Here is a 19,424-nt window from a genome sequence, read left to right as displayed (position 1 = left end):
GTTTAGGCTAAGAACTTACTGAAGTAAATGTAATTATAAAGTCACTGCTGGATTTTCCCCCCTTCCTTATATGTGTTATTTGCTAGCAGAGAAATAAGGGTTTTATTAACCTTCTGCCCTGGAATTGTCTAATTTTTTAACCATATGTTCTACTTGTAAGGAGCTGAAACTTGGAAAACAGAAATACAGGAATTTCAACTAATTAAAAAAAGAACAACATGTTGACTATTTACTACTTCAGTGGAATCATATCAGTGGAGTACAGGAATATAACAGAACGTTATTTGATGTAGCCTTCTTAAGCCACAGGGGCTTTTTTGCTGAGAACTTAAGAGGTCAAGATAGCCCGTCATCCTATCCTAACCCCTGCCCCCATTTTAAAAGATTTTCTCTCATAATAGGAGTAATACACATTGTGAATGTATTTAATGCCACTAAACAGTAAACTTAAAAATGATTAAGATGGTAAATTCTTAAATAAAGAAAAATGCAGAAAATTTTAAGAAGTCACTGGATACACGGCCATGAGCTTTTCCCTCCTTCATCCAACAGGTTTTTAACACTTTCCCCACGCAGGAAAATGGGCTTTAATAGTGGAAAGCAAAATAGTCTCATTTATATGATGGGGGAAATTTTTTTTTAATGTAAGAGTATGTGGTTTTCTTTGTGTCTATTAAGATTTTTCAGCAATTCACTCTCTCTTTCTGTCCTATCACAGATGATTCTGAAGCACATGGCCTCTAACTGGAAAAAATAATCCTTTTGAGATCTCGTTCCCTAATTGGGAATTCTTGCTAGAATCTTCAAATTGTCATGGATGGGGACCAAAAGAAATTGAATTTTATTTTGTAGCTTCCTCCCTAAAAGTATATGACAATTTTGAATGTTTACGATAACAATGGATACAAACAATATGAATATATTTAATACAACATTAAGTACTAACTTCTCTTCTACTAAAACTTTTCATCAGATCTATTATCAAGTAACAAAATATCAGATTTGAAGTTAACTTTATTTTCTTCCCAACCTCTCTCTCTAAGCAGTGCTTATGTCCAATAAAATGGATAAAGACAAGAGAAGGGACAGTAAGCAAAGCAAAACTCATGAAAATCCATATGCCTACAAACCAGGACCTGGAAAACTGGGAGGCAGTTATAATTTGCAAAGCCCACAAAGCCCCTACCACTGCAGTGAGGTAGGGGATAAGTGAGGGGAGAGGAATAGAAATGTATTTCCACAAACTGTGAAAAACAGGCAACTTTAAGCAAATTAATAATAAAATATGCACCAACTAAGTGCACCCAGACACACAACACACTTAGCAGGAAATTGCTGGAGAGCTTCTCCTGGCCTACACACAGTCTGTGCCAGGCTGGATGGTATCTTTAATTACCGAGGTCCAGGCAAAAGCCTTCTCAATCTCACTCTGAAGTGACATCTGCAAAAGCTGACTTACCAAGGCAGAATCCACCAACTTCTAACAACATAGAGCAATTCAATTACACAATTTAGAAAATGGTTCTCTTCTTCCTCTTTTCGATTTAATTTCATTAAAATGCATTTTCAGCACTTGAACTTTCAGAAAGGGGTTGCATTTACTGTAACAGTAATATTTGGCATTTGGACGTGGATTTGTGGTTTCCAAAGGAAACTTTACAGGAATCATCTACACTCACAGTGTAAGTAGGACTGCTATTGCTCCTCTCCACGCTCCAGATGAGGAAACTGAATCTCAGAAAAGGTTGAGTCAGCTGCCTATAAGGGAATGCTCTTTGGAACCATGTATCAATATTCAGATACTCAAAACAGTAAGACTGGAAGAATGGTTGATATAATATACATAGAATCCAATATTGTTTCTAAATTTCATTCTCATTACTAACACTCAGAGTCTCTGACTACCTTTTCTAGCCTAAATGCTACTTTCCACAATTTGTATCTTTAGAGTAGAGCTTATTAAACAAAGCTAAACATCTTCTACATAAGTGATTTTCTCATATAACTCCTAACAGAATTTGCACATCAATAATGTTCACCTTAATAATGGCCAACATATGCACATAGTTCATTACAAACAAAGAAATAGGCCAGGTATGGTGGCTCACACCTGTTATCCCAGCACTTTGGGAGGCTGAGGTGGGCAGATCACTTGAGGCCTGGAGTTCAAACCAGCCTGGCCAACACGGTGAAACCTCATCTCTACTAAAAATACAAAAATTAGCTGGGTATGGTGGCGGGTGCCTGTAATCCCAGCTATTTGGGAGGCTGAGGCAGGAGAATCACTTGACCCTGGGAGGCAGAGGTTGCAGTGAGCCGAGATGGCGCCACTGCACTCCAGCCTGGGCAACAGTGAGACTCTGACTCAAAAAAAAAAAAAAGAAATAATATTCATAAGATAACATGACCAACTGACATGCATAAAATAGAATTAGTTTTACTCTGTAGTATTCCTATAAGGTTATGGCTATGAAATATCAATTTTCCTATGTCATTCTACTTGCTTATCTGTTACTAATATATTTTAATTTTTAATTTCATATACTAATGGCAATTTGGTAAGGTAAATTTTTAAAAGCATCATATATCCAGTTATTAACCTGAGTTATTAAAATCCTATAACATTTCACCTTTCCATTAATAGCATTTGATATTTTCAACACTGGAAGTACAAGAATGCAAAAGCATCTAATATATCAGGATCTATATTGCTTTATCTTTTAATCAGACAAGGTTAGACTATATTAACGTGGCAAATATGTTTCGAACCTTTTGAATTCATATTTATCTTCCATTAATTTTATATATAAAAAGTACTTCCTTCCAAAAGGAATGTCTCCACTTTTAAAATATTTTGCATACTCGTTACTAGAGAAGTAGTTTGAATGAACATTACATACAGAACAGAAATAAGATTAGGGAACCAGTTATGAAAACCTGATGACAGTATTTGGCCTGTGTATTTATATAAACCTGGTTTTTAGCTGACCACTATCTTCAAACTTTTCACATAATTTTATCCCCATATGTTAACCTAAAACACATTTTTTTTTCAAACTGTCAAAATTAGTTGACTAGGTAATAAAATCCTAGACCTTACAAAAATATGCTAAATAAATCAGTATTTTTAAACAAAAAATCCAATAAATTTAGAACAGACTGTTTACCTTCTAGCCATGTGTAGAATGATTCTCCTGAGAGAGAGAGAAAAGTGGATTAAAACATTATATGGTCATTTATAAAGTAGAATAAATTAGGTTTATAAAATCTTTCTGCAGGGCATGGTGGCTCATGCCTGTAATCCTAGCACTTTGGGAGGCCGAGGTGGGCTGATCACTTGAGGCCAGGAGTTTAAGACCAGCCTGGCCAACATGGCGAAACCCCATCTCTACTAAAAATACAAAAAATTAGCCGGGTATGGAGGTGCAGGCCTGTAATCCAGCTACTCGAGAGGATGAGGCAGGAGAACTGCTTGGACCCAGGAGGCTAAGGTTGCTGTGAGCCGAGATCATACCACTGCCCTCCAGCCTGGGTGACAAGAGTGAGACCCTGTCTCAAAAAAAAAAAAAAAAAATTATGACAGATTAAGTAATCTCTCTAAAATGTCTACTGCTTCAGGTAAAATAGAAAAATAACCATATGGTTCTAGGAAATAAAGCCTACAAATAATTTAAGTAACTTTAAGAGAGTGTTTTTACAAATATTTTGACTATTAAATTTTTTAAGAAAACATTTCAGTCAAAATATGAGCTGGGCACAGTGGCTTGGACCTGTAGCCCCAGTTAACTCAGAAGGTTGAGGGGGAAGGATTGCTTGAGCCCAGGAGATCGGATCCAACCTGGGCAACATAGCAAGATCCTGCCTCTTTAAAAAAAAAAAAAGTATATAAATCTTATTCATTGAAGGTGTAAATATCTGAAAACATGGGGCAAACATTTTAACAATCTCAAATTTGCTTTTCATAACAACCATAGTGCCTTTTAAATATTCCAAGAAAATAAGGAATTATAATTAACACAAACGTCCAACTATTGATTATTCCATTTTTCCTAATCCAATAAAACTAAAAATATTTCCTCAATTTTCTAAGACTAATAAGTTTTAAGGGACAGCTAAAAAATCTCTTAATTTTCAAAATAATTCTTCAGGAAAGTTAATAGAATACAGAAGGGCTTGACTAATCTGTGTACTAATGCTGAAGAACATTCCTGGGGTCAGGGAGATGCTGGTCAAGGGATACAAAATTTCAGTTAAAGAAATGCAGTAAGTTCAAGAGATTTATTGTAGAACATGCTGACTATAGTTAATTACAACGTATTGTATTCTTGAAAATTGCTGCGATTTTAAGTGTTTTCGCCAGAAAAATGGTATGTGAGCTAATTAGCTCAATCTACCCATTCCACAATGTATACATATTTCAAAACATGTTAAACACTTGGAAAAAAAAAAAAAAAAAGAACCATTCCTGGCCCTGTAACCTTCTTCTGAGTGGGGGAAAGAGAAAGAAAAGAGAGCAGTCAATAACAATCAAAATTGTTAATGCACTTCCTGCGTTACCTATCCTTGATGTTATTTTTTTTTAAATTGAGAATGATAGAAATTATAGAAAAACCGAACACTCAGATGAGCTGAGTAAGGAGTCTAGGGATAAACTAGACGGTGGGGAATTACTTTGCCTACTGAGAGTCTTCATACTTTGTACAACAATGAAAACATCTAACAAATTAATTCATTCAACATATAGTAAGGATCATTTATCATTATATCACTTGTGATTCAAAACACCTCAAGTGCCAACAGGAAAAGTCTAGTACCCAACGTACTAAAAAATATGGCCTCTATCAATCTAATTTAAACTACCACTATATAGTCTTACCTACCACTAAAAGGGTCTCTTTGCTGTCTCCCCAAACATGCCTGACTTGTCTCAACTCCCAGCTGCATGCTGTTTCCTCCAACATGCACTATCCAATTGTACGGATCTAAATCTGTCCCATTATTCAAAATTCACCTCAAATGCTACCTCTCCTCCAGTAAGCTTTCCCACATCACTCCCGTGAGATACGATCTGTTTCTCCTCTAAGGAGCTATATATATCACCTACTGTTTGTACCATCTATGGAGTATTTCTTTACCTCATTACCATTGTTTATGTACAGTGCTTATCTTTCCTACTATCCTATATATCCTCAGCTCCTAGAGGGAAAGCACCATGTTTTAAACATCTTCCTACCCTGGACAATGCCCATCAGTGCCCCTGAACACAGAGAGGTAAACATTCAGTTGAAATAATTATTTTGGCTATTTTGGGGGTATCTTTTAACCAACATTCATTCAATAATCAATTGTTAATAAATTGCTTGTCATCAAATTAAGTATTATATTGATACCTGAGGTTAGAAATTTCAGTCAATAAGAAAATAAAGAGGTCACAAGACAAATTATCTGGTAAAACTACCTTAACTCCTTCTCCCCACTTCCTCAGGACATATTCAAGTAAATTATATAATAACCAGAAAATGGGGAACTTGTAATGTGAACTGATTTACAAACTAAGCATTTAGGAAAAATGGTCTTTTTTTTTTTTTAACATACGATAACTTTATATATATAAAATAATCTTTTTTTTTGGTCACCATTCATTAGTAGCTATTTTCTTAGAAAACAGGAATACTTTCTTTTGAATTACATAAAGGAAAAATCAAATTCTGATTGTTACAAAAAATGTCCTCCACACTTGAAACAAACAAACATGAGTTTTGCTCACCGTCATCTTCGCCTAAAAGAGAAAATAATAGAAAAGATTTTAGAAAATGTCTTACATAGCTCAGATCCCAATACTATTTTTTGAGATTAAAACTGTTAAACTATTAATTATATCACGAACCTTGGTCACTGAGTAGACACCCTGCAAATGAGTCCTCTTAATCAGAATATAGGTCAAAGAGTATAAGATTTGCACATTTTGGCCAGGCGTGGTGGCTCACGCTGGTAATCCCAGGACTTTGGGAGGCCGAGGTGGGTGGATCACCTGAGGTCCGGAGTTTGAGACCAGCCTGGCCAACATGTGAAACCCTGTCTCAACTAAAAATACAAAAATTAGCCAGGCATGGTGGCATGTACCTGTAATCCCAGCTACTTGGGAGGCTGAGGCAGGAGAATCACTTGAACCCAGGAGGTGGAGGTTTCAAGTGAGCCAAGATCGCATCATTGCACTCCAGCCTGGGCAACAAGAGCAAAACTCCGTCTCAAAAAAAAAAAAAAAAAAAAAAAAAAAAAAAGAAGGCTGGGCACGGTGGCTCAGGCCTGTAATCCCAGCACTTTGGGAGGATCACGAGGTCAGGAGTTCAAGATCAGCCTGGCCAAGATAGTGAAACCCCATCTCTACTAAAAATACAAAAAATTAGTCAGGCGTGGTGACCGGCACCTTGTAATCCCAGCTGCTCGGGAGGCTGAGGCAGAGAACTGCTTGAACCCAGGAGGCAGAGGTTGCAGTGAGCCGAGATCACACCACTGCACTCCAGCCTGAGTGACAGAGCGTGACTCTGTCTCAAGAAAAAAAAAAAAAAAAGATTTGCACATTTTAAAATACAATAACACCAGAAAGCAACTAAAAATAGTCATAAAGACCACTATTTTCAATAATTAATTAATTACTACATAAAGTTGCTCCTTTAATCATTATGCACACAATCCTCTCTGAACATTACTGTTTCCAACCTGGAATATTTTTCTCTTTTAAATTACTGCTCCTCAGCAGAGACAGGCCTTAGTAAGAGTATATCCCAAACTGTAATCAGTGAAACCCTTGGGCAAGGTGCTGCTTCCAGGAGGCCTAGAGGTTGGGCTCTAGGGCAACATAGCAGCTCTGCCTATCAGCTTTATTATGTGGGTTCTGAAATAAGATTTCATTTTTGGACAAAAGTTCCTATTGCTCAAAACCTGTTAGAAAATAGTTGTATAAGCCTAGGGGTTATGACTCGGAAATGTGGAAGAGAGTTAAGAAGATTAAAGAACTATTGATCAACCAATTTCAATGGAGATAGCAGGTAAATAGCAACAGCAAGAGCTATTAATTACTTCACAGAGTACTCCTATAACAGCTAGGAACCATTCTCTTTACCTAGTCTTGTCTTCTTTCATATTTCATTTTTCTTCTTTTCTCCTCTTCCCTTCCTCTTTTTCTATGTAGTAGTTTCCTTTTCCTCATCTTTTCAGCAGTGTTATGTCTCTGACATATCACTAACATGGAAATGAAGTGTTTCTTAGGACTTGATGTTTTTCTTAAGTGAAAAAATTGTATTTTCTGCTTTAAAAGTGTTAAGTGGCTGTAGAAAAGGTCTGGAAGAACACCTTTCAAACTCTGTACTATGGAATAGAAGAGCTTTCCCTTTTCACTTTATATAACTACTATATTGCTTCAATTTTTATAAAATGTTGTGTAATTAAAACCTTTAAGTTGAAAATAGAAAAGTTGTGAGGCAAAAGTAGTAAAAGAGACAAAGGATAAGAAGCCAGGCACGTCTTTTTCAGGACCAACTTCCTTCTCCAGGCAGTTTCAATGTGAATTTGGGGAAAACAAGTATTTGCCACATTGTGACAGAGTAAGCATGAAAAAGCAGTCTATGCAGTCAACCCTTCCAAGTGTATTTGGTTCTCAGAAAGGTCTCAAGATACAAATTTAGATCAGGAAATCAAATTTCTTAAAACACTCCCCATCTAAAGAAAACACTGGAATGGCAGGTCAATGACAGAGTTGCTCCCAGGGTTTGGTTCCTCACTGAGAACAGACTGAGGATGTATCCCACTGATGACAGTAATGCTGTTCCATTGAAATATAACGCCACACATGAGTGTTAACTTAAAATGTTTCTAATAGCCACATTTTTAAAATTCAAAAGTATACACACACTACAACAAAAATATGTTACATGACGCATAGGTTATAGTAGTCTTACCAAAACAATAAGGTTCTGTTTAACAATATGGTTTTTACATCTAAATAAACTAAGATTAAATACAATTTAAAATTCAGTTTCACACTAGCCAAATTTCATGTGTTCAACAGTCCCATGTGGAAACTGGTTACTTTATTGGACAGTACAGATATAGAGCACTGCTAAAGTTTCTAAAATTGTTGTACATTTTTCCTACTGAAAGTGTGGCACATGAGTCGGCACCTGAGGCAGCACCTAGGAGTGTGTTTGGACCTCTCCCAAGAAATACAGAATCAGAAGCTGTATGTTACCAAGGCTCCTGGGTGATGTGTATGCACACTGAAGTCTAGAAGCACTGTTACGAGACACTGGCTGTCAAACTTGGTTGCATACTGGAACCATGTGGAGAGTTTAAAAAATAACAATGCCCGGTGTTCTCATTCCAAGGATTCTGACTTAATTAATATAGCATAGGGCCTGAGCAACCAGATTTTTTAATAAGTCCCCAGGAAATCTTTGATATATATTGATTACTCACATATTTTAATTATTTTACATAAACTTCCTAGTTTAGGGTCTGGCACAGAGCAGGCACTCAATAAATGACAGTAATTATGTAAAACAACATGCCTAGAAATCTCGAGACTTGACTATGAACTAATCTTACACTTTTTGTTCATCATTCAAATTAAACAAAATATAAAAATGAAAGTTTTTTCAATATGAAGTTTAGTTATAAAGACATTTTATAAACAATGAAAAGCATGAAAATGTACATATGAAAAACCTACCTCGGCTAGGCACCAGAGGATTTAAAGGACGATAAACAGATCGAGGCCTGAAAAAGAAAGCATAATACCCAAACATAGAATGTTTTAACTTTTATAGTGTATAATTTTATTCCAATAGAAACAAATACTCCCCTCCCCACCCTCTTTTTTTTTTTGAGATAGAGTTTCACTTAGTCACCCAGGCTGGAGTGCAGTGGCGCAATCTCTGCTCACTGTAACCTCTGCCTCCCGGGTTCAAGCGATTCTCCTGCCTCAGCCTCCGAAGTAGCTGGGATTACAGGCACCTGCCACCATGCCCGGCTAATTTTTTTGTATTTTTAGTTGACATGGGGTTTCACCATGTTGGCCAGGCTGGTCTTGAACTCCTGACCTCAGATGATCCGCCCACCTTGGCCTCCCAAAGTGCTGGGATTACAGGCGTGAGCCACAGCACCCAGCCTCTCCCGACCCTCTTATCAGTCGTTCCTTCTTCCCCCACCCCCTCCAGTTACTTGAAACAGTTCTCTTCATAGATGCTGTTCCACACTCTCCATGCAGAGGTCCCTTTATAGCCAGTGTAACGCTCTGGGTTCAGCAATAGGTCTACATACTGAGCAGCTGGAGATCTCTCATCTGAACAAGAAAAAATTCATAAAAACCATCCATATTTCACCATTTATCTAAGATTTAACAGTACAAAGCAAACCGGACTACTCGAAGGTAAGAAAAATGTCATGCTTTTCAAGTAATCTCCAACTGAAATGGTATAGTGGTTAGTATACTTGTGACCGTACTTGACGCAAGATTTGTAATAACTTGGACAAATTCCTTAAGAGAAGAAAAAGCAACTCTTCCATTTCCTTTGGATACGCAGTGCTCTTTTAAGTAATATAACATCCCCTTCACCTTATTAGAGACATGAATCATTTCTTAAGTTTTAACCACCCAGGATTGAAAAGACCAAACAGAATCATAACCTGCTTTAATATTTCTTATGGTTTCTTCTCTAAGAATATATCCACCTAACCACGCACTTGGAAACATTTTGTAACATATATTGTATTAAAAATAGAGATTTCTCTGCTACTCTCTGCTTGGACTCATGAAGTAAATGGCTCCATAACTTTGTGATCCAAATCTGATTATTCATAAAGCTATACCATGCTCTAGTTTTTCAAAGTTATATATTACTATTTTTACTGATGTCAACATATTGAAGTGTTTTTTTTGCTCTCAAACTAAAACATCGTAGGCACAACTTTCACAAACTTGTTGAAATATTTAAAACTAAATAATCATTTTCCATATTGAAACCCAAATGAGTATTTACCCGATCTCCACTATTTGGACTTTTTTTTTTTTTTTCCGAGATGGAGTCTCACTCTGTTGCCTAAGCTGGAGTGCAGTGGCGCAATCTCAGCTTACCACAACCTCCGCCTCCCAGGTTCAAGCAATTCTCCTGCCTCAGCCTCCCAAGTAGCTGGTACTACAGGCACGCACCACCATGTCTGGCTTTTTGTATTTTTAGTAAAGACGGGGTTTCACTATGTTGGCCAGGCTGGTCTCAAACTCCTGACCTCGTGATCCACCTGCCTCGGCCTCCCAAAGTGGCGGGATTACAGGTGTGAGACACTGTGCCCGGCCCTAGTTGGACATTTTAATTGAGATCTCTGAGAAATACAAAAGATTTAAAAAATCTTAATTATTGAAGCTCACATTCTGAATAGAAATGGGAAACGTGCTTTTCATAGCTAAAGAAAAATTATAATGACCATGCCTCACACATGTATGCTCATAATACATAGATGCTCAAGTGTTATATATGGCACACATATATTCCTTTATTTATATGCTTACTACCGTTTGTTGTCATGAATTTAAACAATAGTACAGAGGCAGCTGGTTTAAAACAGGAGTCAAATGTGGTCATTAAATGTCTCTCTTTCATTACCTGATGGTATATTTTCCTGTCAGTAAACAGTATTCCCTGGACAGTCAATGACCACAGACTGGGATTATCCATGATCACAAGGGCAAAACAGCATCTTGATCCATGCCTTCCAAGAATTACCTGGCACTTTTGTTTTTGAGACAGAGTCTTGCTTTGTCTCTCAGGCTGGAGTGCAGTGTGAGATCTCAGCTCACTGTAACCTCCGCCTCCCAGGTTCAAGCAATTATCCTGTCTCAGCCTCCCAAGTAGCTGAGATTACAGGCACTCACCACCATGCCTGGTTGATTTTTTGTATTTTTAGTAGAGACGGGGTTATGCCATCTTAGCCAGGCTGGTCTCAAACTCCTGATCTCAGGTGATCCACCTGCCTGGCACTTTCATGATGTAGGAAGAATACAAGGATAACTAACAATTTACTATATTAAATGGGTTGTATATAACTTAGACAATGGAAACATGATTTTGCAGACTATAAGAATACTGGCTCTATTTCTAGCTCTAAATTTGTAAAGATACTCCACTATAAAAAGCAAGGCAAGGAAAACAATTTACAGATGGATAGAAAAAACTGTCCAAGAACACAGATTGACTCAGGGCTCAAAAACAATAACTTTTAAAATCTTAATTTAAAATAAAAATTCAAATTATGAAGTATAAGTATGGCTTTTGATATGGGCATGGTGGCACATGCCTCTAGTCCCAGTTGCTTGGGAGGCTGAAGTGGGAGGATCACTTGAGCCCAGGAGTCGGAGGCTGCAGTGAACTATGATGGCACCACTACACTCCAACCTGGGCAACAGCCTTTTTTTTTTTTTTTTTTTTTTTTTTAAAAAAAAAGAAAGTATGGGTTTTAGTAAAGAAAAAAAATCTTAAAATTCAGTATTTAATTTCTAAGTTGTATAGTTTTAATCTCCATAAGCTGCTCTTGAATAAATTCATCTGCAAAACTGAATTATATATAAGCTTCACAATTAAATATAACATTAATTTATGTTCTCTGACACATATATATTATGTATTTATAAATAATTTACGTGTGTGTACATGTAGGACTACATGTGTATAGAATCCTCTACAAACATGCAAATTGGACTAGTACCAACCTCTTTTCCCAAGAAAACCAACCAAATAACCAATAAAGAAGAAAAACCATGATTCAGATATTAAACCGTGATGATTTAAAATATACTTTAAGGGAGCTAAAAAATCACAAGAGGAAAATCAATTATATCAGGTTTTTCATTGTTCTTTTTTAAGAAATGTGGTCTTACTTTATTGTGCAGGCTGGACTCGAACTCCTGCGCTCAAGCAAGCCTCCTGCCTCAGCCTCCCAAGCAGCTGGGACTCCAGGTGCTCACCACGACACACAGCTCAATTACATCAGTTTTTATAACTACTTAAGTAAAACTTACATTTTCAATGTTCTTAATGTTTATTCCCTTAGTTTAATCAATACTTTTTAAAAAAATCTTGTAATACTTTTTCAAATCATGAAAAGAGTGGGTTTTGTTAACCTATACAAGGAGTTTGCAAACTACAGCTTGTGTGCCAAATCTGGCCTGCTGCTTATTTTTGTAAATAAAGTTTTCATGGGACACAGCCATGTTCATTTGTTTACATACTGCTTTCACACTATTATGGCAGAGATGAGTAATTCCAACAGAGACCCTATAGTCAGTCTATAAAGCCTAAAATAGTTACCATTAGTCCATTTTCTTAAAAAGCTTACCAACCTCTGCTCTATACTGACAAGAATTTCATGGGACATCCAGAGTGAGCAACGTGTGTGGCAGAAAGCATCTACAGGCCAAGTTCTCTACAAACACACTAGCTGGTAGTGCCCATCCTCATCCCTGGGCCATCTGTGACACTGATTTTCATTTGTTCAACTGCAACTTGTCTCAGTTTGCACAGCTGCATCATTCATTCAGATAATTCTCTCTAAATTATCTGGCCCTCTACTATGACCCTCCCCCACAAAAGTTTTATCTTCTTTCTGCCTCTACAAAGCAGCTTCATAATTCCTTATTCTTGGAATTTATGAGGTTGAACTAGTGTTATTTCCTCCTCTTCAAGTATATATATATATATATATATTTTTTTTTTTTTTTTTTTTTTTGCCATGAGGCTGACTCTGTTGCGCAGGGGGGAGTGCAATGGCGTGGTCTCAGCTCAATGCAACCTCTGCCTGTTGGGTTCAAGCAATTCTCCTGCCTCAGCCTCCCATGTAGCTGGGACTACAGACATGTACCACCACGCCTGGCTAGTTTTTGTATTATTAGTAGAGGCAGGGTTCGCCATGTTGGCCAAGCCAGTCTCAAACTCCTAACTTCAGGTGATTCACCTACCTCAGCCTCCCAAAGTGCTGGGATTACAGGCATGGGCCACCGTGCCTGGCCTTAAGTATACGATTTTTTTCTAACTGAATTTCCTTTCCACTGTCCTAATTTAATAGAGTTATGAGGTCATACCACATTTTCTAGGATGTTAAACTTTCCTCCCTACTTCCTAACTCATATATCTCTTAAACATTAATGGTAGCATACAGGACAACTTAAGTGTGCAAGCTCTTTGCTACGGTCACAGATAAAAAAAATACTGTATTATAGACTCAGGATTAAGCTTAAAGCCCTCCATCACCAACCCTACCCCAAACTGCTACTAACTCACTATTAAAACATGATTTACAGTCAAGGAGAAGCTACAGTTTATAAAGCTCTCAAGAAATTTTGATACAAAACCAGATTTAGAAACTACTGTTTTAAACATTAAATTTACTAATGAACATATTTTAAGGGAAAAAATAAAACTAAAAATCTATCATGCTATTTAGGCTTTTTATGAACCAACTAGTTCATTCAGCAAGTATTTACTAAGCATCTACCACGTCCAGGCACCATTCTAGGCACTAGGGATACATTAGTGAACCAAAAACAAAGCCCTTGCCCTCAAGTAGCGCACAATCTAGCTGGGGAAGACTGACAAGAAACCGATACACTCAATAATATGCCATATACTGTCAGACAGTTGTTAGTGCTTGGGCAGGGTGGGGGCCATCAAAGCAAAGGGACAGGGAGTGATAGTGGCTACTATCTTATATAGCGAGATGAGAGCAGGCTTTTCTGATAAAGTGACATTTGAGGAGAAACATAAACAAGAAGCAAGCCATGATAAAGACAGTAACAACAACAACAAAAAAGAGTGGTAGGGAAAGCAGTTTACCTTAAAGGATATTAAATTACTAAATTATTTTAAAAACTACTATTTGATCTATAGGGATCATCTTCCATTCAAATGAACTCATTATCAACAACAAAACAGCAGGAAATGGGTATATGGATAGATTCCCTAGTAAACTGGGTGAATATTCTTTATATTTTTGTTTTAATCCACTGAATTTGGGAAACAGCAATAACTAAACAATGATTCTAAAGCTACCCTGACAGTAATTTTAAAAACTACTATAGGCCAGGCACGGTGGCTGATGGCTGTAATCCCAGCACTGTGGGAGGCCAAGGCGGACGGATCACCTGAGGTCAGGAGTTCGAGACCAACCTGGCCAACATGGCGAAACCCTGTCTCTACTAAAAATAAAAAAAAAAAATTAGCTGTGCATGGTGGTGCACGCCTGTAATCCCAGCCACTAGGGAGGCTGAGGCAGAATTGCTTGAACCTAGGAGACAGAGGTTGCAGTGAGCCAAGATTGTGCCATTGCACTCCAGCCTGGGCAACAGAGTGAGACTCCATCTCAAAACAAAACAAAACAAAAACAAACTGCATATAAACCATTGGAATATATATGAACATTACAACTCAGAAGAGTCATGGTAAACCAATTAGTAGGTACCATGGTTTTATAAGAATATAAAAATAATTGATTTTAAATATAATCTTGAAAATCTTAAGGGGATGATTTCATGTAAATTCTTAAAAAATATTTCTTACTTTCTACAATTTAAGAAACTAATATTTTAAAAAATAGTTAACACGGCCAGGTGCAGTGGCTCAAGCCTGTAATCCCAGCACTTTGGGAGGCCGAGGCAGGTGGATCACAAGGTCAGGAGATCGAGACCATCCTGGCTAACACGGTGAAACCCCGTCTCTACTAAATATACAAAAAATTAGCTGGGCGTGGTGGTGGGCGCATGTAGTCCCAGCTACTCGGGAGGCTGAGGCAGGAGAATGGCGTGAACCTGGGGGGCGGAGCTTGCAGTGAGCCGACATCGTGCCACTGCACTCCAGCCTGGGTGACACAGCAAGACTCTGTCTCAAAAAAAAAAAAAAAAAAAAAATCGTTAACACTGTTTATACTGATGGCAGGTAATCTACATATCAATTTATTTATAGCAAGTACTTCCTGCAATTAAGTATTTTTATTAAATACCTATTTACCATAAGAGTAATATATAGTCACACAAATTATTAATTTGAAAACCTATTAAATAAGCACTATTATTTATACTTTAATCAAAGAATAGGTAAATGGACAATTTAGAAATAAATGACTATGAGTGTTAAGCACTCAAATATAAATGGCAACCAAAGAGCAAATGTGAGAGTAAGGAGAGGTTCAATGGCTTGCTTTGATACAACTTTTACCAATTCTCTATATCATAGAGAGGACAGATACTTCATTAATTACCCCTTAGTATAACCTCACTCAGATTCCTTTAAAATTTCCTTACTGAAACCATATAAGCCAAAATAACATTCCATCTCCCAGTATTATTCTCAGTTTACCATACTATCGTAGAAGCTCACTCTAACTTACTCCACTATGGGCTGGATTTATAGCACAATTCTACCTGTGAATCTTTTTTAAAACTTTAGAAAGCAGATCATTCTAGATGCCTGAAGAGTTCCAAAGAACTACTATTTCCAACTATGCACACTTAATCCCCAAATTCTTTTCCACTATGAAAAATATAACAATACCAAGGAAAAAGGTGAAGAGAAACTAAATGAATGATTTATGCCTGCTCAGCACAATTCTTTGGGAATATTATCCTATAGATAAAAAATTTTGAGTCACTGCAATTACCTTCTGTTAAGAGAAGTGGTAGTTACTCTGGTGGAGAGTGTCCAGTCTTTCTACCATTCCAGGGAACTAGGGCTGTGGAGAAGTCGAATTAGAGTCCTCCCCAGCATTAGAAAGCATCTTTACATGAGTTTGTTAAGACCTCTAGCAAATTCCAGCGTAAATATTTTTACAAAATGTTCACAGACCTATAACTAAGTGGCTTCAATTGAAGGTCCATGGCAGATGGTATATCATAATGGAAAGAATACAGGTTTTGGATTCGGATATGGGATCAAATCCTGCCTCAGCCTCTTGCTATTGTGTGATCTTGGGCAAGTTATTTAGTCTTTTTCAGACTCAGTTTTCTCAGATATGAAATAATACACACTTATGAAGGTAGCTGCAAAGACCAGAAATAATGTATTTAAGGCACTTAACACAGGGCCTGGAACATAGGCTCTCAATAAATGCCATTATGAATAATAAGGTCTACATAGCAAAATCCAGTACTGAAGCTATAATTCAGTTTATATTTTCATTGATTAAAATGTCTTATAAAAGGGTTAAAGTTAAAATAATTTAATTATAATAGTTTATTGTATTACCATCAAGTTCACAAAAGTGATCCCGTGAATCATCATATCTTGCCCAGTCAATGAAAGCTTCTTTGCTTTGATTACTATGGGAAGGAGGAAGAAAAAAGAAAAATTATTAAATTTGGAGCTGAAACTTTTAATACTGTATTCTAGTGTAATTAAAATAATCTGAGGTCAGTTAACGATTAGATGATGTCACAATTCTGCTATTAGTGATTACATGAAGGAATGACAAAAAACAAGTTATATGAAAATATATATATTAATTTCCTTGAGTAATTTATATTTCTTAACTACACTGAATTATTAGGACTAGTCAATAATAATAATTTCAAGGAGAAATTAATTTGTAAATACATATAACATGTAGTTAAACACAAAACTCAAGCTAAACTTTTCAATTAGCTTAGAAATTATAATGTTAAATGTATTTTTTCCGAAGTAATTAAATTTACTTTCAGAATTCTTTTAATTTAAATTGCGTCTATACTTACAAGATCTAAAATACCAATAACTGTATTTCTATAATCTCCCATCCAATGTGGTATTCACTGGTTACAATAATGCCACTTTTATCATGGTGTATCATTCATTTCACAGCCTAGTTAACATTTAACAAAATCTATGATCAAGATTTCTAACTTGAAGAACTGATAAGTAACAACTACATTCATTGAAATCAACTTTGATCTACATTAACTTGAACCTATATTCAGGCCTTCTCTGTATTGAATACTCATGATGGTAGGATCTATCAGAGGCGCATCATTTTGCTACCCTCTTTATTCATAACACAAAAGGAAAAAACAAGGTACAAAAAACTGTATAAATCAGGTATATAAAGGTAAAAATCAGGTAATTCCTAAATGTGGTACTGTCATAATCAAGAATTTGTTTTGTATTTGAGAAGCCACTACAAAGAAGTGTATAAGCTTGGTTGTACTACATCAACTTTATCAATACATTTTTCCAGTTCAACTTACTGTGGAATTTTTTCCCCTATGGGAGTATATAATAAAAATTAACAAAAATATTGTATCACAGTTGACCCAACTGAAATACGTGATGCCATAAACAATAATGCCTAATTACAGCTAAAATGACATTAACTAAACTTGTGTTTAATAAGATAGATCTTACGTTGAAAGTAGTGAAGAACAAATCAATAGTGATATAAATTCCTATTTTCTTGTTAACAATATGACTTTCAGGAACTTTCTTCTTTGAGCATCCTCATTTGAAGAGGCTTTGCTGATTCTTTCACCTAACCCCTGCCTAAAACCACAGTAAAGCCACGCCTAAGCCCGAAAAAACACTGAACGTGCATCTAATGCTAATAAAGCTGGCTCAGTTTGATTTATAAATGAGTTAGAAGGGACCTTAGAGGTTATCTACTTCAGCTTTTCCAAACGTCAGTTTGAAGATGGATGCAACACTATTTGCATGAGAATTTCTTGGGCTTAACTCAGCACTTCCTTTCAAGATAGTGTCCCGAGGTTAAAGTGGTAGTCTTCAAACTGGGAAATGAGGAGCATAAAAGATGGAATAGGGAATGAGAAACTTTCTGGGAGAGATAAATATATATATATATATATATAATTTTGAGACAGGGTCTCACTGCACCCAGGCTGGAGTGCACTGACATCATAGTTCACTGTAGCCTTGACCTTCTGGGATCAAGTGATCCTTCTATCCTCAGCCTCCCAAGTAGCTCGAAATATAGACATACGCCAACACATCCAGCTAATTTATTTATTTATTTTTTTGTACAGACAGGGTCTTGCTATGTTGCCCAGGCTGGTCTCAAACTCCTGGGCTCAAGTGATCTGCTTGTCTTGGCCTCCCAAAGTGCTGGGATTACAGGTGTGAGTCACCATGCCCAGTCAATATATATATACATATATATATATATATATGTATATATATATATTTTTTTTTTTTTTTTTGAGACACAGTTTTACTCTGTCACCCAGGCTGGAGTGTAGTAGCACGATCTTGGCTCACCGCAACCTCCGCCTCCTGGGTTCAAGTGATTCTCCTGCCTCACCCTCCTGAGTAGCTGGGATTACAGGCGTCTGCCACCACGCCTGGCTAATTTTTTTATTTTTAGTAGTATTTAAGTAGTATTTTCACCATGTTGGCCAGGTTGGTCTTGAACTCCTGGCCTCACATGATCCCCCTGCCTCGGCCTCCCAAAGTGCTAGGATTACAGGCATGAGCCACCACACCCAGCCTATGGTATCTTAATTGTGATGATGTTATATGGGTGGACACATGTCAAAACATCAAACTGTATACTTTATATGCAGTGTATCATATTTCATTATACCTCAAAGTAAAGCTGTTTAAAAATCATAGTACCAATCACTGGAGAAGTTGTAGAACAGATAACTGATACACTGCTAGTAGCAATATAATTTGGTAGCAATTTTAGAAAACAATTTGGCAGTACCTAATCTCATTTCTAGGTATATTCTCCATAAAAATATACATATGTATGCACCAAATTTGTTTTTTATTTTTTCACAGATAGTGTCTCACTTTGTCACTCAGGCTGGGGAGTACAGTGGCACAATCATAGCTCACTGCAGTCTCAAACTCATGAACTCAAAGTGATCCTCCTGCCTCAGCCTCTCAAGTAACTGGGACTATAGGCCCATGCCACTGCACCTGGATATTTTTTTTTTAAATTTTTTGTAGAGACAGGATCTCACTTGTTGGCCAGGCTGATTTTGAACTCCTGGCTTCAAACAATCCTCCTCCCTTGGCCTCCCAAAGTACTGGGATTACAGGCATGAGCCACCATGTCCAACTGTATCCACCAAAATATTTCTGAAATGGCCCCAAAGCATAAGCTATCAAGAGCAGAATGGAAACATGGCACATTCTTACTATAGAATACTATGTGCCAATAAAAAAGAATTAAACATTACTATGCCCAAAAACATGAATGAATCTCAGATACATGTTAACAAAAAGAAGCCAGATACAACAGAATATGTTCTATATCACTCTATTTATAAACAGTTAAAACTAATCTCTGTCAGTATCTCAAAATCACGGTTAACTTTGGAAGGTGATAATGACTAGGAAAGTACACATGGTAATCTGGACAGCAAGTATAACGCTCTGGATGGTGGCTATAGAGTT

General features: G+C 36.8%; 1 protein-coding gene across 2 annotated transcripts in view; it reads right to left on the bottom strand.

Moving 5' to 3' along the window:
- Positions 1–19,424, bottom strand: part of ERO1B (endoplasmic reticulum oxidoreductase 1 beta) — a 66,348-nt gene that overhangs the window by 10,983 nt on the left and 35,941 nt on the right. For both annotated transcript variants that reach the window (XM_003824508.5, XM_034949449.3), the window contains 5 exons: positions 16,284–16,357; positions 9,220–9,340; positions 8,729–8,775; positions 5,768–5,779; positions 3,168–3,194 (listed from right to left, as the gene is read on the bottom strand). In XM_003824508.5, the coding sequence (XP_003824556.3) occupies positions 3,168–3,194; positions 5,768–5,779; positions 8,729–8,775; positions 9,220–9,340; positions 16,284–16,357 (281 nt within the window). The remainder of the gene's footprint in view (positions 1–3,167; positions 3,195–5,767; positions 5,780–8,728; positions 8,776–9,219; positions 9,341–16,283; positions 16,358–19,424) is intronic.

Source organism: Pan paniscus, chromosome 1, assembly GCF_029289425.2.
Source record: "Pan paniscus chromosome 1, NHGRI_mPanPan1-v2.0_pri, whole genome shotgun sequence".
Classification (NCBI taxonomy): Eukaryota; Metazoa; Chordata; class Mammalia; order Primates; family Hominidae; genus Pan; species Pan paniscus.
The sequence above is the reverse complement of the archived record's forward strand: the minus strand, read 5'-3'. Positions and strand labels throughout refer to the sequence as shown.